Source organism: Salmo salar, chromosome ssa09, assembly GCF_905237065.1.
Source record: "Salmo salar chromosome ssa09, Ssal_v3.1, whole genome shotgun sequence".
Lineage (NCBI taxonomy): Eukaryota > Metazoa > Chordata > Actinopteri > Salmoniformes > Salmonidae > Salmo > Salmo salar.
In genome coordinates, this window is record NC_059450.1 from 58,510,354 (window position 1) to 58,531,271 (window position 20,918).

General features: G+C 41.7%; 1 protein-coding gene across 1 annotated transcript; it reads left to right on the top strand.

The window, feature by feature from the left end:
- The first annotated feature begins 2,959 nt into the window (after positions 1-2,959).
- On the top strand, positions 2,960-20,525 carry sash3 (SAM and SH3 domain containing 3). Its single transcript, XM_014211822.2, has 8 exons — positions 2,960-3,200; positions 6,788-6,877; positions 11,001-11,138; positions 14,390-14,528; positions 14,614-14,771; positions 17,955-18,173; positions 18,466-18,610; positions 19,407-20,525. Exons 1-8 carry the CDS (start codon positions 3,132-3,134, stop codon positions 19,649-19,651), a joined length of 1,203 nt encoding a protein of 400 aa, XP_014067297.1. The 5' UTR covers positions 2,960-3,131; the 3' UTR covers positions 19,652-20,525.
- Positions 20,526-20,918: the final 393 nt, after the last annotated feature.

A 20,918-nucleotide genomic window follows, 5' to 3' on the forward strand; every position in this document is an offset into this window, starting at 1 on the left:
ATTTAACACATATCTACTTCCTTGTATGTCTATCTCCGCATAGGCCTACTAATGCTTGTTTTGTCCAACATGCAAAGGTAAAATGTATACGCATTTTCCTGTGGATTCGATTTCTAGTATTTTTTTTTATCATCCATTAGTTGTTTTTATCGGTTGTTATTGGCTCAAAGTAAAAGTTGCCCTTGAGTTGCAGGGTCAGGGAGATATCCCTAACCACTGAAGCAGGGATCAATATGTTCTATCCCCCTAATGGTTAAAGTTAGGATTGAGGGGCAGGGTAATCTGGTCCTAAATCAAGGACAACTTCTACCTTGAGCCAATAACAACCAAGGAAATCAACCGATGGACGATAAAGAAAATACTAGAAATAGAATCCACAGGGAAATGCGTGATTTGACAGACCACTCTGTATACCTTATCAAGGATCAACATGGATGTGTTTCTGGTCGGGCAGGCTGTGTGTTTCTCCTGTGACAGGGATTTACACCTGCCCAGCAGCTTCAGTTTCTAAATGTGTCATCTCTTGTTGGCTTTCACTTCCATGGTTCAGGTCTGCTCTGATAGAAATACTTCGGGTATTTTTGTAAAGCTGGCTCAGTGCTCGAATCCTCAACTAGCATCTCTATCATACACAACCTCAAGTAGCACCTTTATCAGACAGAAATCACTATAAAAGGTGGAACTCATCTTCTTCTGGCCAGTATTTCGTATGACTGGCATGACTAGTAACAGTGCCCAACAACAAGTGAATAGCACTTTGAAAACTCTAATGATGAGCACTCATAGCAGATAGGATGTGGAGGAGTGAATGCCGAAAGGGATGGCAGCTTTCAAGCCAGGGTGGGGTTTTACTCCCGCCCAGTACTGTATTTCAGTAGGCCCCTACTGTATGTTATGGTTAAGAGGAAGAAAACCTCCTCTACTCTTTTTACATGCAAAATATGATTCATTTCTTGCACTCTGGTGGATCTGCCTTCTTTCTTGTTTTGCAAGAGGTAAATATAGACAGAATGAGGGAGGCATGAACTTGTTTAACCCAGTCATAGACACTAACTGCCGTTAGTGCCTTTTGAGTGTATTCTGGGGAGTTTTGTTAAGAGCCCCGATGCTTGTTCTGAACGTTAAAACGCATCACTTGCGGAAATTTTTTGGAAACATAAGGAACGTATCTTTTATATACGTGAGAAATAATTTTCAGAAAATAAATAGTTAAATTACTACACACTTTTTTTATAATAAGGGATACATGGAGAAAATCAGACCTGTATGAAATGAAAATGAATGGCCCTACCTTCAGGTAAAATATATTTTACCTAAAACCCCCCTGAATGCTTGAAAATAAACAAATGACCCTCCCCTATACGCAAAACAATCATTAAAACAAAATGTATAGCAGAGAACGTGTCTACCATTTACCCTTAATTCTTGGACAGACCAGAGTCAGTTTTAGAAACTGTTCCTGGACCTGTGTAGTAGGCTACATGGCATTGCAGAAATGTTGCACAAGGCTGCGGGTCAGAAGGTTGTGGGTTCACAGACCACCGTGGACAAGAGTAGGGATGGAACGATCTCTTTTATAGTAAAAGCGATGCAAGAATCTCTCTCTCCTTTATAGTAAAATTATTACATTAATCTATCATCGTAATTGCAGGTTCGAGAAAAATTGCCTTTTATAAACCTTTCATACAATTAATACCACACAAATTACAGAAATTACAGGCTAAGAATGGACACAGATAGCCCTATCAAATCAAATGTTTTTGGTCACATACACATATTTAGCAGATGTTATTGTGGGTGTAGCAAAACGCTTGTGTTCCTAGATCCAACACTGCAGTAGTATTTAACAGTGCAGTAGTATCTAAAAACGATTCACAATATTTCACACATGTAAAAGTAAAAGAATGGAATTAAGAAATATATAAATATTAGATTGAGCAATGTCGGAGTGGCATTAACTAAAATATAGTAGAATATGATACAGTATATAAATGTAATGTAAACATTATTAAAAGTGACTAGTGTTCCATAAATTTATATTTAACTAGGCAAGTCAGTTAAGAACAAATTCTTATTTACAATGACAGCCTAGGAACAGTGGGTTAACTGCCTTGTTCAGGGGCAGAACAACACATTTTTACCTTGTCAGTTCGGGGATTCGATCCACCAACCTTCTGGTTACTGGCCCAATGCTCTAACCACTAGGATACCCACCACTTCTGGCTGTTAAAGTGGCCAGTGAGTCCAAGTCTATGTATATAGGGCAGCAGGGTTGCGTAACCCTCTGTGTTCATCTTATCATATTTCTCCAATGCCAAATCAGTGTGTGTTGTTTGATACGAAACTGGCCCTGTTTGCAAATAATTAAATATGAGACTTCATTAGGAATCTGAGCACGGTACTTTCGAAAGTTAGGCCTACCTTTCCACCCCAGACAGAGTAGGTCTACCGACAAAGAAAATTGTCATCTTTAACTGCTGGCTACTCTTGTTCCGTGGCTTAACCCCTATTTTATGTTAGCTATCCCCTATTTTAGACAAATTGGATTAGAACCATTACTCTTTCTGACTATATCAACCAGTGGAGGCTGGTGGGAGGAGCTATAAGTGGACAGGCTCATTGTAATGGCTGGAATGGCATAAATGGAATGGTATCAAACGGTGTCGAACCAGATGTTTGACTCTGTTCCATTTATTCCATTCCAGCCATTACAATGAGGCCATCCTCCTATAGCTCCTCTCACCAGCATCCACTGATATCAACCATTAGTTTTGTGAACTTAAGAGATGAATCGTCACTTTCACCAGCAATGTATGTCCAAAAAGCCTGGCACGCAAGGTTATTAAAATAATGAAGAAGAAAAAAATACAAGCAATGTTGAGTTTCTCTGTCAAACCCAAACCAAAGCGCCTACAGAAGTTTGCTTCTCCACTTCCTGTGTGGTCACGTGTCTTCCTCTCAGTCTCTGTGCTCTACTCTGTCAAACAGGAAGTCACTCTTTTTGTCTCTACTGTTTTGTCAGAGTTCTCTAGAAGTGACATCGGAGTGACAGGAGCTGCTGAAGTCTGCGTTGGTGCCCGTCTCTCCACTGTTTGACCAAAAAGAATAGCAGCAGGAACCATAGAGGAACAATGTTACGGCGAAAACCTTCCAACGCCTCAGAGAAGGAGCAGGTGCAGGAGAAGGTGCAGAAGAAGAAGGTGAGGAGGTTTGGGTTGTCTGTGTTTGGATGGGAGGATTGTGTCTGTGAGTAATGATGAAACAAAGTGCAATGACAAGAGGAGAAGCGCTGTCTGAACACTGCAAAAAGGGCTTTGGACCGCAATTTTTTCTTCAAAATGAGCAGTGATCAAGTGAAAAAAATGATGTTGCTAAAACAAGAGAGCAACACAACGTGTTCATCTTATTGATGAATGAACACATGATGGACAGTAATTTAGAGTGCTACTTTCTCTGGCTCATCCCCTTGTACTAACTCAAACACTGATGATGGTGAGAGGCACATTAGCCTATTGTCTGTATGTGCAACGAACACTGACAGGTTTTGCTACACAGGCTTAGAAGAAGAAACCTTTGTGGTGACTTGAAAAAAATCTTCTAAAACTCGGAACTGAAATAGATGGAAGCCTTGGTTGTCAGGGTTAAAAAGACAAAGTATTGCTTCTCATGGCACTAAACCTTAGTTCCTCTAATATTGCTGTATGATTCATTGCTATTGGCCATGGACTTAGCAGCTAAGTTCAGTTTGAGTCATACTTAATCATTTTGTGGCTTCTCGCTCTCTAAAGCTCTACTGGCTTGGTTGGGTAACAGCTATTCTCCTATGTTTAACACCAGTGCCCTTGTTTTCCATCTGCATGCATATTCTACGCTTCTATCCAAGTTTCATCATTACACATCTCATCACCTCACTGCGTCACCATGACACGCAATAGTTGAGAAATAGATGAAAGGTCAAACTGAATGCAAAGACTCTATTGTTCAGGAGCAGATATACTGTATCTGAAAAGTGGACTTAAGTGGGTTTTGATGCTAGACAAGGCAAATGATTTGCTTCTCAGCAAGATCACCCAATGGATATTAGATGATACTAATGCCTATCATAATAAACTACACAAACTCTATCTTCTCTGAGAAGTTGTTCCCTCTAATTCAGTGGCACCAGGAAGAGACAACATAGACCACTATTGCCACCAAGGCTGTCTAGACACCTGCAGCGATTGGATGCTGACAGTTGCCCAACATGTACCCATATTCTGTGGATTTTTAGATAGGGGCAAGAAAGAGACGTGGATATGAACATAGGCCATGGAACATAGGCCATGGAAAGTAATGGCTGCTTAGGGGAGAGTGAGGTAAGTTGAGACGACCTTGTTTCTAGGAAACCATACACAAAATGTTTAATAATTTCATGGAGTTTGAAGAACAAAACATGAAAAAGGGGTAAGCAAGTTAGGTCCAAAAAACAGTTAGAGGTTTCATGATGCTTGTTTCTAAAGCAAAGTAGATATTTAAAAATGTTTCTATACATCAGTTGGGGTCTGTAAAAGCTTCAATATGAGGTCCTAAAGCTAGCATGAAAGTCCAGCTCTGTGGGCTAATAAGTGTTTTCTTCCCAGGCATAATGCAAGGCATTATTGCTGGGATATGAGGTAAAAAAAAAGGGCCTGGACTATGTTGAAAGTGTTTTTAAAAAGTAGTAAGTGTTTGTTTGGTGTTAAGCCTGTGTTAAAAGATTCTTAAAATGAATAAAAGACAAAATGGGGCCTCCCGAGTGGCGCAGCGGTCTAAGGCACTGCTTCGCAGTGCTAGAGGCGTCACTACAGACAAGGATTCGATCTCGGGCTGTATCACAACCGGCCGTGATCGGGAGTCCCATAGGGCGGCGCACAATTGGCCCAGCGTCGTCCGGGTTAGGGGAGGGTTTGGCCGGGGGGCTTTAAATGGCTCATCACGCTCTAGCAACTCCTTGTGGCAGGACGGGCGCCTGCACGCTGACCTCTGTCGTCCATTTGAATGGTGTTTCCTCCGACACATTGGTGCGGCTGGCTTCCGGGTTAAGTGGGCAGGTGTTAAGAAGCGTGGTTTGGCTGGTCATATTTCGGAGGACACATGACTCGACCTTCGCCTCCCGAGCCCGTTGGGGATTTGCAGCGATGAGACAAGATCGAAATAGGAGAGAAAAAGGGAGTGTGATTGCGTTAAATGGTGTTTGAAAAAGAAATATAGACATGGTTTTAAAAAGGTAGTGGTAATATTTAATTCAGTACAGAAATTTGTAGGCGGCTTAACTTACCCTGTCCCGTGGCTCAACTTGCCCCATATACCCAGGATAAGTTATACCAAGAGACCACCTTTTTCGGACAAGTTATGTTTCCAAAACTGTAATGTTTACATTAATTCTTATTTCCAGCATTACACAACATCCTGAAATGTTATGTAGATAGCTTTGTTAGAAAGAATACAATAATTCCCTTGACGGAGAGATGCTGAATGTAAAAAAATAATTCTCAACTTACCCAACTCTGCCCTATCGCTATAGGGAACTCCAAGTGGAAACTGTTCGACCGCATCAACGATTTCTGTATTGATTCTCAGTACAGTATCAAATTGAGACTCAATCATATGTGTAATCACAGATGGGAAAATGTTTGATTCATAACTGAAGTGTATAATCAGAGATGGGAAGAGATGAAAAGGCTAATTAAGGGGTTTATTGAAATGCATTGGAGAGACTAGAGATGGAGGCATAGAGCAAATAGAAGCATACTAGTCTATAAAACAGCAGACATGAATACAGCTTTCATCTTTGCCATATTTTGGGAACAGTATTCTATAATGTTATTGACTGCGTCTAAGCCTTGTAGATCTGTGTAAGCCGTGTCTCATGCTGCATGCTGGTTTAACCTGGTTGGGATCAGCCCACTGTATTGATTTGTGATCCAGGAAAGGTACAAAATGCACTTTTTAATACAGTCACCATCTGTGCAGGCAGCTTTGGGAGCAGCAGTGTCCTTTTGACCTGTAGTCAGATATTGGTCAGGATATACTGTAAGCATATATATCCCATAATATACGACTAAATATCCCATGACGACCTGCCGAGCTAGCGTTATGACTAAGCCTGTCTGATATAGATTTATTCTGTGAATCTCGACTGATAAGGACGTGATACCACGTATTGTGAAACATCAGTGTGAAAAGTACTATCTCAGGAGTGATTTCAACCAACAACACAAACAATAAACTCTGCACACAGCTGTTTCTAATGTCCTGAGAAATGTTTATCAGGTACATTTAGTTGAATGTAGGCGCTTCCTCTTATTTTATGAATCGGTTTTGTTAAGTTCTCATTTTAATAAACTTGATGATTCAGAGTTTGTCATTACTGTAAGTGCTCAACAGGAGGCCTGAACCATAACCAGGCCTAAACCCCCAAAGATTGGCCACAGTGGCATTTTGGCTCTTCTCAGCTGTATCTGAGTTTCTTCTTCCTCAAATCTAAAAAAAAGTTGCCAAAATGATAAACGCTACCATGTGATCTCTACCCTATTTTAGATATCATGCCAAGGTTCTATCTCCTCCTGGCTCATTGTCTCTATTACAACTGTCTGCGTATTTTACTAGAAGAACTCTCTGGGTGCCAAAATATCTTTGATGAAATGTTGTACGTTTTTAAGACCACATGACTTGAATGTCGAGATGTATATATTTTTTATGACTCAAATGTGTATTTCTCTAGGTCTCCCCTACATAAATCGTCTGTGTCCTCCCTCTGTCTCCACAGCTCACTCTGCAGAGGTCCAGCAGCTTCAAGGACTTCATGAAGCCCAAGTCCCCAGTAGTGGTGGACAAGGAGCTCAACTTGGACTACACAGTAAGTTTACAGTGAGACTGACTGGCTTTGAACCCGGGTCGCCAGTATGCTGTGTTAGCCTTCTGAGCTAAAGCCTAGGCATTAGCTTGGGAAGCTAAAGCAATTCTTCAGGCCTTAGGGAAGGTTACTCTTCACATGAGCATGGTTTACCGAACGACCTCTATTAAAAACAAAAGCCTCTCCTGTCTTCCATTGGCAGGCATATGTATTCACATAATCCAATCAGGTTACAGTTTAATAGCAAAAAATGGATTAAATAAATACAGGGATGGTTTCAAATTCAATCTCTTAGTTTACTGAAATTCTAAAAGTACTTGTTCCTCGACGAAGGACATACTGGTTAACGTTCATTCAACAACTGAGTTTCAACCATACCCACATTCACACTAAATTGTCTATTGACCACAAAGGGAAAACTGACATCAGTGTTTAACGATAAAGGAAGTTTGCAGTTCATGCTTCCCAAAAATTGCTAAAAACAAAGAACTGTCAACAACTGATACCAACAATAGCCGAGTTCTGTACTTCCTCAGTTTCACGTTGATGACAATATAATCAAACTTGAATGGATAGCATTTATTTCTCTACTGTATTTTTAAAAACAGTATGGCTGGAAGTTAGAGGTAGAAGTTTAGAAGAGGTTTTCAACAATGAGAGGAAGTTCAGAGGATGAAGTTTAGAGCTGCGTCTAAATCAAACCACATTGAGAGACAGAAGGACAGAAATACCAGAGCAGGATGTCCTCTGTAAAAAGCTATTCAAGCAGAGAACCGCTGGCTGCTGTCTTCCAGACAGTCTGCTGCTTCTCAGCCAGATCCCATTCACTACGACTAATCCACCTCCAGAAATGATTAAATAATGAGATCTCTTCCTAAGCAATGTTCTAATGATTTTGTAGGTGCGTGCGTGCATCCATGCTTTTGTATGTGTTTCTGCATTTATTTTCAAGTTTTGCTCTGTATGTATGTGAGAAATCTGCAGTATGTGTTTACAGCACTTGTGGTGATGTGGTCTGTTGTGCTGAAGATGGGGTTGTAGGCTTCCATGTTCCCCATACAGCCATTCTGACACAGCACTGTAGCCCTGTGAGGAGGAGCTAGTATGACTCACTGCACCATGCTCTTCTCTCTCTCTCTGGGCCTTCTGCCGGTGACACACACAAACTGTCATCACAGCCAAGCTTCACTGGAAGCCCTCTCCCCGACACAGGATCCCAATCACTGATTCACGTCACACACCGCAATCTGTTTGTGTGTGTGAAGCGTGCGCTATGAGCCACTCTAGAGCACATCATCACACAAGTTACATTGATCACTTAACATGTTTGTGTATGAAATCACAGTCAAATTCCTCGTGACCGTTTAGTCATGGTAACTAGGCTTCTCCAAGCTCTGCTGCTGATGGTCATAAGTAGCCTACCAAACTTGCTAACTGCCTCGTACTCAGCACTCTATTGTCCCTGTAATCACTCTGACGTCAATGCAAATGTAATCGAAAATCAAATCAAACACTTAATGAGAGCCCATGAACTCATGTTGCGCAACATTTATATAGGCTATATTTTTTTCTCAAGTTTCCTAATATTAAGCATATTGCTTATCTTTTACAACAGGAGTATAGCCTACCTGGGTGGCATGAAAATGAACCATGGGAAAAGAGTCCTACATTCGCTTTTTAAGTTAATATTTTATGTATTTTTTTTCCCCCTGCCCCTGTTGCGTGACCGGTGTATGATAATGGTTCATTCTAAATCAAACTAATTTCACAAATATATTATTTAGTAAATGTAAAGACAAGATTAAATTAATAATAGTCTGATGGATGACAATATTAACCTATCACTTATGAATGATGCCCAGCTTGTTCAGTAAGGCAAGAAACAGTGCATTACTTTTTATTTGGCAACTTTTTCAAATCATAGTCGCCCACCTCATGTAGCTTAGCCCATAGGCCTATATGTCTGGATAAGGTTTGTATCACAACTAAAGTGACCAAATAACTTCTTAAAATAAGTAGATGCTGGGGCCTCCAGAGTGGCGCAGCGGTCTAAAGCACTGTGCTTGAGGCGTCACTACAGACCCGGGTTCGACCCCAGGCTGTGTCACAACCGGCCGTGACCGGGAGTCCTATAGGGTGGCGCACAATTGGCTCAGCATGGTTTGGCCGGGGGGGCTTTACTTGGCTCATCGCGCTCTATCCACTCCTTGTGGTGGGAAGGGTGCCTGCAGGCTGACTTCGGTCGTCAGTTGGGTGGCGTTTCCTCCGACACATTGGTGCAGCTGGCTTCCGGGTTAAGTGGGCGGGTGTTAAGAAGCGCGGTTTGGCTGGTCATGTTTAGGAGGACGCATGACTCGACCTTTGCCTCTCCCGAGCATGTTGGGGAGTTGCAGCAATGAGACAAGATTGAAATTGGGGAGAAAAAAATATCAAATAATAATAATTAAGTAGAGCCTAACTGGCATAGATAGGCCGCACATGAGTTTCAAGTTTGGGGAAGTCCATTTTCACCATAAAAATGCACCTTTATAATAAAGCATTACTTGCATTTGCGGTCACTTTTGAGAACAGTGTTTTCCAGGTAATTGATTGCATTTTGGAACATATGCGCTTATAGCCTACTGCCGTGTGCACATTGCTGCGCTTATAATGTGAAGAAATAGCCTAATAGTTTAAGAGAGTGGTTGTATTACTTTGGGATCTATCGCATCCCACAACTGTCCCAGAGTATGTTTGGAATATTTATTTCTTGCACAGATGGACAAGGTGACCAATAGAATAGGTACATTTTGTACTATGGGGGATAGCAGATTGACATAGGCTAGTGCTTTTGCTGATTGTTAGGTCTACTCATCTTGTGGGCTGACAAAAAGTAAATGTGGACAGTTCTTCTCACATTTTCAATATGCGCCTCGAAATTCGATAAGAAGGACACGCACAGTTGCGTCCCAGATGTGTCTGTCTGCACTTATAGCCTACTTCGGAGCTGAGATGCCTGTGAGAAGGACCAGATCATGTAATGGGCATTGGCTAATTAACAAATAAGGCACGAGGGGTTGTGGTATATGGCTTAATACCACGGTTAAGGGCTGTTCTTAGGCACGATGCAACTGCTATTATAAACTGGTTACCGATGTAATTAGAACAATAAAAATACATGTTTTGTCATGCCCGTGGTATGTGGTCTGATATACCACGGCTGTCAGCCAATCAGCATTCAGGGCTCAAACCATCCAGTTTTTATAATAAGAATTGAGATATCTGAGAGAGCCATGTGAGAGAGGTGCTTTGGAGCACAACGATTGGCAGCTGGGAGAAGGGAATTATAATTATTATATTCAGTCCACTTTGGCCACAAAAAGCATGGATTTTTTTAGGGGGCATTACGGCCACACAAGGGGGATGCCGCCAGGAAATTCGAGGCCTGGTGAGAATATTATCAAGTGCTTGTAAAATTGTGAATGAGAGACTGATGAAGTGTGTGTAGCCTTCACAAGAAACAAAGCAGAGCTTTGCATGCAACTTTTTTCAAATCACCATTAGAGTAACATCATGCAGCATTAGAATGTATTCAATTGTATTCTTTATACAATAAAATATAAAATAATGCCACGGAATTCTAAGCAAATCTTGTCTTATAAATGAACTAGTGTAGCTCACAATATGGTATAGCCAGATCAGGGCCTTTATAAAAGGGCATCTCAGAGTATGCTAATCTGTTTTTCTGAAATAGACTACATTTTCTACATGTCATGTTTCTTTAGACTTGTCTGAAATAATGAATGGATTTGTTGTGATGGTGTAGGCTATTTTAATAGGATTTATTAGACTTTTAAAATGTATGCTAGATGTTCCAAAGGTCTGCATCAGTGGCTGGTAGGTTATGCATGAAAGACAGGAGATGCTAAACCTGTTTATGTTAATTACCGGTGAATTACCGTGAGACCGGCAGCTATTTTCTTGACAATCCCCAGCTGACATAATTTAATAACCGCCACAGCCCTAGTTAGGTGACCCTGTGCACTTCATTTGTGATCCACATAGATAAAAACAGCACACAACACCCACATCTTGCAAAGACCGACTTAAGTAAATGTTGAAATGGTAACCAAAATGAACCTTTTAGGTGCCAGAGGATATGCCTGTGGAGGATGCAGTGAAGAGTGGCAGTAAGCAGGGGAAGAAGTCGTGGCGTAACGTCATCTCACGCACCATGACCCGCAAAACCTCCAAGACGGTACAGAAGGCCCTGGCAGAGGAGGGGGTAAGTGTAACTTGATATACTACAGTGCCCGTAATGCTATATGGTTTGGTCTTAACAAAGATGGTTCCAAAGCTTACAACGTGATGTCTGTCTCCTTACCAATAAATCATCATAACTGACAGGTTGTCTAATAAAATGGCAATTAAACTCAGCAAAAAAAGAAACTGCCCTTTTTCAGGACCCTGTCTTTCAAAGATAATTCGTAAAAATCCAAATAACTTCCCAGATCTTCATTGTAAAGGGTTTAAACACTGTTTCCAATGCTTGTTCAATGAACCATAAACAATTAATGAACATACACCTGTGGAACGGTCGTTAAGACACTAACATCTTACAGACGGTAGGCAATTAAGGTCACAGTTATAAAAACTTAGGACACTAAAGAGGCCTTTCTACTGACTCTGAAAAACACCAAAAGAAAGATGCCCAGGGTCCCTGCTCATCTGCGTGAACGTGCCTTAGGCATGCTGTAAGGAAGCATGAGGACTGCAGATGTGGCCAGGGCAATAAATTGCAATGTCTATGCTGTGAGATGCCTAAGACAGCGCTACAGGGATACAGGATGGACAGCTGATCGTCCTCGCAGTGGCAGACCACATGTAACAACACCTGCACAGGATCGGTACATCTGAACATCACACCTGCTGGACAGATACAGGATGGCAACAACCACTGCCCGAGTTACACCAGGAACGCACAATCCCTCCATCAGTGCTCAGACTGTCCGCAATAGGCTGAGAGAGGCTGGACTGAGGGCTTGTAGGCCTGTTGTAAGGCAGGTCCTCACCAGAAATCACCGGCAACAACGTTGCCTATGGGCACAAACCCACCGTCGCTAGACCAGACAGGACTGGCAAAAAGTGCTCTTCACTGACGAGTCACAGTTGTCTCACCAGGGGTGATGGTCGGATTCGCGTTTATCGTCGAAGGAATGAGCGTTACACCGAGTCCTGAACTCTGGAGCGGGATCGATTTGGAGGTGGAGGGTCCGTCGTGGTCTGGGGCGGTATGTCACAGCATCAACAGACTGCCTGCAATGACAACAAGCTCAATCTCAACGCTGTGCGTTACAGGGAAGACATCCTCCTCCCTCATGTGGTACCCTTCCTTCAGGCTCATCTTGACATGACACTCCAGCATGACAATGCCATCAGCCATACTGCTCGTTCTGTGCGTGATTTCCTGCAAGACAGGAATGTTAGTGTTCTGCCATGGCCAGCGAAGAGCCCGGATCTCAATCCCATTGAGCATGCCTGGGACCTGTTGGATCGGAGGGTGAGGGCTAGGGCCATTCCCCCCAGAAATGTCCAGGAACTTGCCTTGGTGGAACAGTGGGGTAACATCTCACAGCAAGAACTGGCATTTTGACCCCCCCCCCTTTGTTCAGGGACACATTATTCCATGTCTGTTAGTCACACGTCTGTGGAATTTGTTCAGTTTATGTCTCAGTTGTTGAATCTTATTCTGTTCATACAAATATTTACACATTTGTTAAGTTTGCTGAAAATAAACGCAGTTGACAGTGAGAGGACGTTTCTTTTTTTGCTGAGTTTATATTGTAAACATAATTTATATTCCAAAAATCAAATATAGATTCAAATATGTGCTATATTTTTGGGGGGAATAGATATTTAGTTTAACCCTGAAAATGAGACACTTTATTACCTGTATATCATATGACAACTCAAATAAAGGCAACATAAACATAAAGTGTCTTAGTAGGGCGTTAGGCCACCATGAGCCACCAGAACAGCTTCAATCCACCTTGCCATATATTCTACGAGTGTCTGGAACTCTATTGGAGGGATGCGACACCATTCTTCCGCAAGAAATTCCATAATTTGGTGTTTTGTTGATGGTGGTGGAAAACGCTATCTCCGGCACCGCTACAGAATCTCCCATAAGTGTTCAATTGGGTTGAGATCTGGTGACTGAGACGGCCATGGCATATAGTTTTCATGCTTATCAAACCATTCAGTGACCACTTGTTATCTGTGGATGGGGGCATTGTCATCCTATGAGGGCATAGCCATGGTAGACAAAATAATGGCCTGCCCAGAATGTTTATATATGACCATAAGCGTGATGGGATGTTGATTGCTGAATTAACTCAGGAACCACACCTGTGTGGAAGCACCTGCTTTCAATGTACATTGTATCCCTCATTTACTCAAGTGTTTCCATTATTTTGGCAGTTACCTGTGTCTAAATACTGAACACCTTTACATGAATATCTTCAAAAGGTTGATAGTGCCTCCCCCTAGTGGTCACATTTCAAATAGCATCCAAACAAAGGCTTTCACAGCTACAACTCATTCTACCATACAAGGCTCAGTGGTGTAAAGTACTTAAGTAAAAATACTTTAAAGTACTACTTAAGTCGTTTTTTGTGGGTATCTCCGAAATAAAAGGGCGTTTCCGAGTTGCGCAGCAGTCTAAGGCACTACATCTCAGTGCTAGAGGCTTCACTATAGACCCTGGTTCGATTCCAGGCTGTATCACAACTGGCTGTGATTGGGACTCCCATAAGGTGGCGCACAATTGGCCCAGTGTTGTTAGGGTTTGGCTGGGGTAGGCCGTCATTGTAAATAAGTGTTCTTAACTGACTTGCCTAGTTAAATAAATAAAACAATTACAATGTACTTTTTACTCCATACATTTTCCCTGACACCCAAAAGTACTCATACATTTTTTTTATGCTTAGCCGGACAGAAAAATTGTCCAATTCACACACTTACAAAGAGAACATGTCGTCATCCCTACTGCCTCTGATCTGGCGGACTCACTAAACACGAATGCTTTTGTAAATGACATCTGAGTGTTGGAGTGTGCCCATGGCTCACTTTCCGAACAAGAAAATGGTGCTGTCTGCTTTTTCTCAATATAAGGAATTTGTAATGATTTATGCTTTTACTTTTGATACTTAAGTATATTTAGAACCAAATACTTTTAGACTTTTACTCAAGTAGTATTTTACTGGGTGACTTTTACTTGAGCCATTTTCGCACCACTGACAGGGCTACGCTACAGCACAGTATACTTTGGAGTGACTTTTCTAATGAGGGGTCCCCAGATAGCTGTCTGTGGGTGTACTATAGCCCCATGTTAGGGCCAAGAGAGAAACACAAAATATGTATATACACAACACACTTTTTTTTGTATAACGAATATATGTCTATCGTTAGGGCATATTTTGACCTGAAGGCTCTGTCTGTTGTTGAACACCTAAATAATATCCTTTATGTATACAGGGGGAGAGTGGTGATGAGGGCTCCCTGTCTCCCACCACAGACTGGATGCCAGGCCTGACAGCAGGCAATAGGACATCTGTGTGCTCCAATGGCTCCGAGGACACTGTCCACAGCCCCGTCTCTCGCCAGCTCTCTGGGTGTAAGTTAGGTTAAATAAACTATATCTAACCAAGCCAAGTGATTTCCAGTGATTGTCTGACTACGAGTGTTGTGTATTACAACAGGTGGGGACCGCCAGAGCCTGGACAGTGGCTACAGCCAGAGAGACAGCATGAGGCTGGAGGAGTCCAGTCCTCCCTACACAGGCCCCTTCTGTGGTCGTGCTCGTGTCCACACAGACTTCATCCCTAGCCCCTACGACATAGAGTCCCTCAAGCTCCAAGTAAGTAGCCTGGTTTAACCAGACTGACAGTCCACTTAGCCTCTTTGGGCTAGGCATGCTGCTAGCGCCCCCACCTCGACAACATCCGGTGAAATTGCAGAGCGCGAAATTCAAAATACAAAATTCGTAATATTTAACGTTCATGAAAATACAAGTGTCTTACATCGTTTAAAAGCTTAACTTCTTGTTAATCCAGCCACTTTGTCAGATTTCAAAAAGGCTTTAAGGCGAAAGCACACCATGCGACTATCTGAGGACAGCGCCCCGCATACAAACGCATTTCAAACATTTTCCAACCAAGCAGAGGCATCACGAAAGTCAGATATGGCGATAAAATAAATCACTTACCTTTGAAGATCTTCCTCTGTTTGCAATCCAAAGGGTCCCAGCTACATCACAAATGGTCCTTTTGTTTGATAAAGTCCTTCTTTATATCCCAAAAAAGTACATTTATTTGGCGCGCTTGACTCAGTAATCCACCGGTATCCCTCGTTCAAAATGCATACAAATGAATCCCGAAAGTTACCAATAAACTTTGTCCAAACAAGTCAAACAATGGTTCTAATCAATCCTCAGGTACCCTGATATGTAAATAAATTCTAAAACTTAAGAAGGAGAATAGTATGTTCATTACCAGAGATAAATAACGAAGTGTGCGCCCTCACCGACGCGCACCACAACACTACAGCCAAAATGGGAGCCACTTAGAAAAACTACAAATTCTAGTGAATTTTTCAAAAAACAAGCCTGAAACTCTTTCTAAAGACTGTTGACATCTACTGGAAGCCCTAGGAACTGCAATATGGGAGGTATTCCATTCATATTCCCATAGACAGCCATTATAATGAGTGGTGAGCTCCACAACAACAAAAATCCCGGATGGATTCTCCTCGGGTTTTCGCCTGCTATATCAGTTCTATTGTACTCACAGACATTATTTTAACCGTTTTTTTAAACAGTTTTAACAGTTTTTTTAACATAACTTTAGTGTTTTCTATCCAATACTACCAAGTATATGCATATCCTAGCTTCTGGGCCTGAGTAACAGGCAGTTTACTTTGGGCACGTCAGTCATCCGTACTTCCGAATACTGCCGCATTGACTGGTTTAACCAGGCTACCAAGTAAGGCCCTCCTGAAAGAACTTGTTAACAGATTGTGAAATAAAAGAATGATTCCTTAGTCATCATCCATGGCTGAATCTATATAGGGGCCAATTGTACTGAGCGCTGACCAGATTAGACATGTAGCTATTATTAGAGTAGCTCAGTGAAGAATAGAATTACACAGACCGACTTCACATACATTTTGTGGTATACAGTATGTGATCATATACTACTTAACTGGAATGCAGATAATGCTTGGATCGAGGTAGTTATCCACTGTTTCTCCTGCAGAAAGGTGACAGAACCACTTCACATAATACTACAAAATGTACAGTGCCTTCAGAAAGTATTCATACCCCTTGACTTATTCCACATTTTGTTGTTGCAGCCTGAATTCAAAACGGATTATATATATGTTTTTCTCTCACCCATCTACTCATAATACCCTATAATGACAAAGTAAAAACATGTTTTTAGACATTTCTGCAAATGTATTAAATGAAATTACACGTAGTCCCCCTGTGGCCAATTCAATTGTTTGGACAGGATTTAGAAAGAAACACACCTGTCTATATAAGGTCCCACAGTTGTCAGAGCAGAAACTATACCATGAAGTCCAAGGAACTGTCTGTAGATCTCCGAGGCAGAATTGTGATGAGGCATATATCTGAGTAAGGGAAAAAACAATTTCTAGAGTGTTGAAAGTTTTCAAGAGCACAGTGGTCTTCCTCATTGGGAAATTGAAAAGAATATTGAACTACTCAGCCTAGAGCTGGCCGTACGACCTAACTGAGCTACCGGGCAAGAAGGACCTTGGTCAGGGAGGTGACCAAGGACCCATGACCACTCTGACAGAACTTGGCTGAGATGGGAGGACCTGCCAGAAGGACAACAGTCTCTACACCACTTCACCAATGGGCTTTATGGGAGAGTGGCCAGACACTCCTGAGAAAAAGGCTCATGACGGCATGTGAGAGATTCTGTGGTCTGAAGAAAACCAGGCACAGCTCATCACCCATCTAACACCATCCCTACCATGAAGCATGGTGGTGGCAGCATCATGCTATGGGGATGCTTGTCAGTTGCAGGGAATGGGAGACTGGCAAGGATAGAGGGAACAATGAATGGAGCTAAATACAGACAAATCCTTGATGAGAACTTTATTCCGAGTGCAAATTACCTTAGACAGGGGAGAAGATTTACGTTCCAACATGACAATGACCCCAAGTATACAGCCAAAGCAATGCTAGAACAAGAATGTGAAAGTCCTTGAGTGGCCAAAACCCCAGACTTGAATCCCATTGGAAATCTATGGAAAGACTTGAAGATTACTATTCAACGCCGCTCCCCATCTGACTTAAAGCTGCAATATGTAACTTTTTGGGTGAACCGACCAGTTATAGATCTGTCAATCTCATTGAAAGCAAGTCTAAGAAGCAGTAGATCTGTTCTATGTGCACTATTTCTATGCTTTCCGTTCATAAGTTTCATTTTTGCATCTTTTACTTACGGTTTTGTACACCAGCTTATGGAAAATATATTTCACTGCGGTTAAAATGGTACAATGATTCTCTACACTATACTTGCTTGTTATGTCATATAAACTGAAATTAGCTATACTATTAGCATTTTAGCAACCAGGAAATGGCAGAGTTAACAGAGCTTGAGAATATCTGCAAGGAAGAAAGGGAGAAAATCCCCAAATCCAGATGTGTAAAGCTGACACAGACTTACCAAAGATGACTCAAAGCTATAATCGCCGTCAAAGGCGCTTCTACAAAGTATTGACTCAGGAGTGTGAATACTTATGTAAATTAGATTTTTGTATTTCATTTTCAACTAATTTGCAAAATCTAAACATGTTTTCACTTTGTCATTATGTGGTGTTGTGTGTAGATGGGTGAGAATCTGTCATCCATGATTTAATTCAGGCTGTAACATAACAAAATGTGGAATAAGTCAAATGGTATGAATACTTTCTGAAGGCACTGTATGTGGTCACATTGTATTATATAACTGGGAAGCAGATTGGATCTAGTTTGAATCGAGGTATTCATCATCCACTGTTTCTCCTGCAGAAAGGTGACATCATCCAGATCATTGAGAAGGACCCGGTGGGCACATGGACAGGGAAGCTCAACAACAAGGTGGGCACCTTCAAGTTCATCTATGTCAACATCTTACCGGACGAGGCCACGCCACCCATGAGGAAAATGTGCCCCAGCAAGAACCGCTTCTCCAAGGCCAAAAACAAGCCCCAGACCCTGGAGGAAGTTCTGGAGAGGATCGGTCTCACCGTAAGACAGTCATATTCTCTTAATCTCATACAGATTCAAATAGACAATTGGCTTAGAGAACGCAATCAAAGAGCAATCATTATTAACTTAGATCAGTTCAGATTTGGAAAAAGTTTAAACGCAGAGTGCTGTATAAAGACATTAGTGAAACTGGATAAGTATCTGACAACGCATCTCATTTAATTGCATTGCATTCGAAGCTCTCAGAAATCCCTGTCAAATAATGAACATTTATTTTTGGATTATTGTGCAATACTATAATGCTAATGTGATGATTCTCTCTGTTGTTCAGGAGCTGGGCTCTTTGCTGTCTATGCACGGCTTCCAAAGCCTGGAGGACTTTGGCGGGCTGAAGGAGTCCCACCTCAATGAACTGAACATCACAGATGCTGAGCAACGTACCAAGATTCTGACTGCTACTGAGCTGCTGCGTGACTGTAGGTCCACACTCAATTCCATATAATAACATAATAGATCACACAAGAAACACTATAGGGGGCCCATGATCACAAAATAATCACAGAAAAACTAAGCACACAGATGCAATGTTTTACTACAGGTAGATGATGCCATAATGTACCTGTAAGCGATCACCCCATTGTATGTATTCATTTCTCATTTACATGGGAGCATAGCCTCCTATGTGCTACATCAAGATGTAATGTAATGCGGGACATTTTCAGCAAAGCCTATAAATGTATAACTTCTCTGTACAGTGCCATCTTCAGCTTTCTCTCCTTTCTTGGAAAATTGTTACCTGATTAGCTTAATTTCATGAGCCAAACTGTACAGTAAAGGTACAACATTCCGCTCACAAGTTACTGCATTGGCCTGTAGGAAACCCCATTTGGCCCTCATAAACACTTTGATATGGGAGCTCTCTTCCCTCCAGTCAGATAATTAGCCCTCATTTAAACACCTGTTTCCGACCAGTTATGATCCATATCATTATGGCGGTTTCCTCTGTTCTGAACATAACTGCTTGGTTGGCTGTTAGCCTGAGGGGCTAGCAGCTTCAACGTGCTTCCCTGTTTTAATTACGTACACTACGACTGGAATTCAAACGAACCACACTGCGCTGACGTCGCACTGCACTTGACTTTAAAGGCAATTTCCCTGACATTAGAGGCACATACATACTGAAATAATGCATTTGGACCAAAACTGAAGTTGATGGGATCGTTATCTACGCTGTATTGATGCTGATGATTGTTTTGTCTTTGTCCCCCTCAGCGGATGACGAGTCTGAGCCAGAGGAGGAGGGAAGTAGCACTGAGGAGAAGGGTGACGTACCCAGGGACTCTGGCTGCTTCGAGAGCACAGAGAACATGGAGAACGGGCGCCATGAACCAGAGGGAGAGCCTGGTATGCAGCAGAAGTCTAACCAGGAGCCAGAGCAGCAACAGAGAGAGGAGAATCAGCTGAGCTCTGTTGAGGAGCAACTGCAGGAGCTTACAGTGGATGAGGAGATCTCCTGAGAACTGTGAAGAAGCTCTGGAATTGAAGAGAACCTTGGTTGGTTGACTTTACTAATGGACATTTATCAAAAGCCAACGACAATTGGTTGATTTATTCAAACCATCAGAATAGTGATAAAATCAGGATTAAGCCATATATACTGCAAGGGAGTGTCTTTTCATTTGTTGCCCCCATACTTTTGAAACAAAGAGCCATAGGGTCTGCAACCGTAGCATGAGCTCCACCAGTAACTATTGAAAATGTTTTGGAAGAATGCAAGACCTTTGAAAGTATCTATTTTTTGTTGAAAGCTTGGTGTGGTCAGGCTGTAAATACAAGTGTTATCCTTTTCCCTGATACCATGGCATTTGAGCAGTTCTGAGTGGATTTTATATATACTGAGAGCATTCATATCATCATCTTTCCAGGGCACTATTAAGACCTTAGTAAGGGCATAAAAACGGTAATATTCTTCTGTGTGTTTCGGACTTGATATAGTCACGCAATTCCTATTTCCATCAATGGACAGGTAAGAAATTACTTTCCTGTGTCTTTTTTTAATCCTTTATTCTGTCATCTTTAATCTATTACTTTTGAACATTTTAGGTGTTTTGAGTTTTCAATGTGTAATGCTTTTGCTTGAATGTTTTTTTTGGGGGGAAATAGACAACCAATTCTTGAATATGACCTATGAATGAATGTTTCTATAGTATGTGGACTGTATATAACGTTGTAGACATTTGACAGCACCAAAGTCATATCTCATGTGTTCAGAGTTACTGTGTATTTGGTTTTACCTTTTTGTTGTGTTGATCAAAGTTAATATCTGTATGTCTGTCATAGTTGTTAGGTTGACTTTTCTGTATTCAATTTTAAATAAAACACATTTTTATACCAGTGTAGATTATTAAAAGAACTGATTGTGATCATATCTTCCTGACCACCTCCGAAAGGAGGAATTGATTGGGTGGATAGGTTATGACGATCATGACATCAGCCGGTCAGGAACAAGGGCAGGGGTAAAAATACATGTCATCTGTATGCACTTGAATAGTGAATGGAGGCCGCTTTACCACTGTTTCGTTTTTCAATCATGCCATGTAGGCTACTCCAGTTATTTATCTCCACCCATATCATCTGCGCGACAGATGATATTCTGCCCAAACTCTGTATGCCATTGGCTCTCCAATCCTGTTCCTGTAGCTTCCTAGTGCTTAATTTGGGAAACCAAGTGAAAGCATCGATAGTAACATTTTCACAACAAAACGTTGAATTAAACTGTTGACA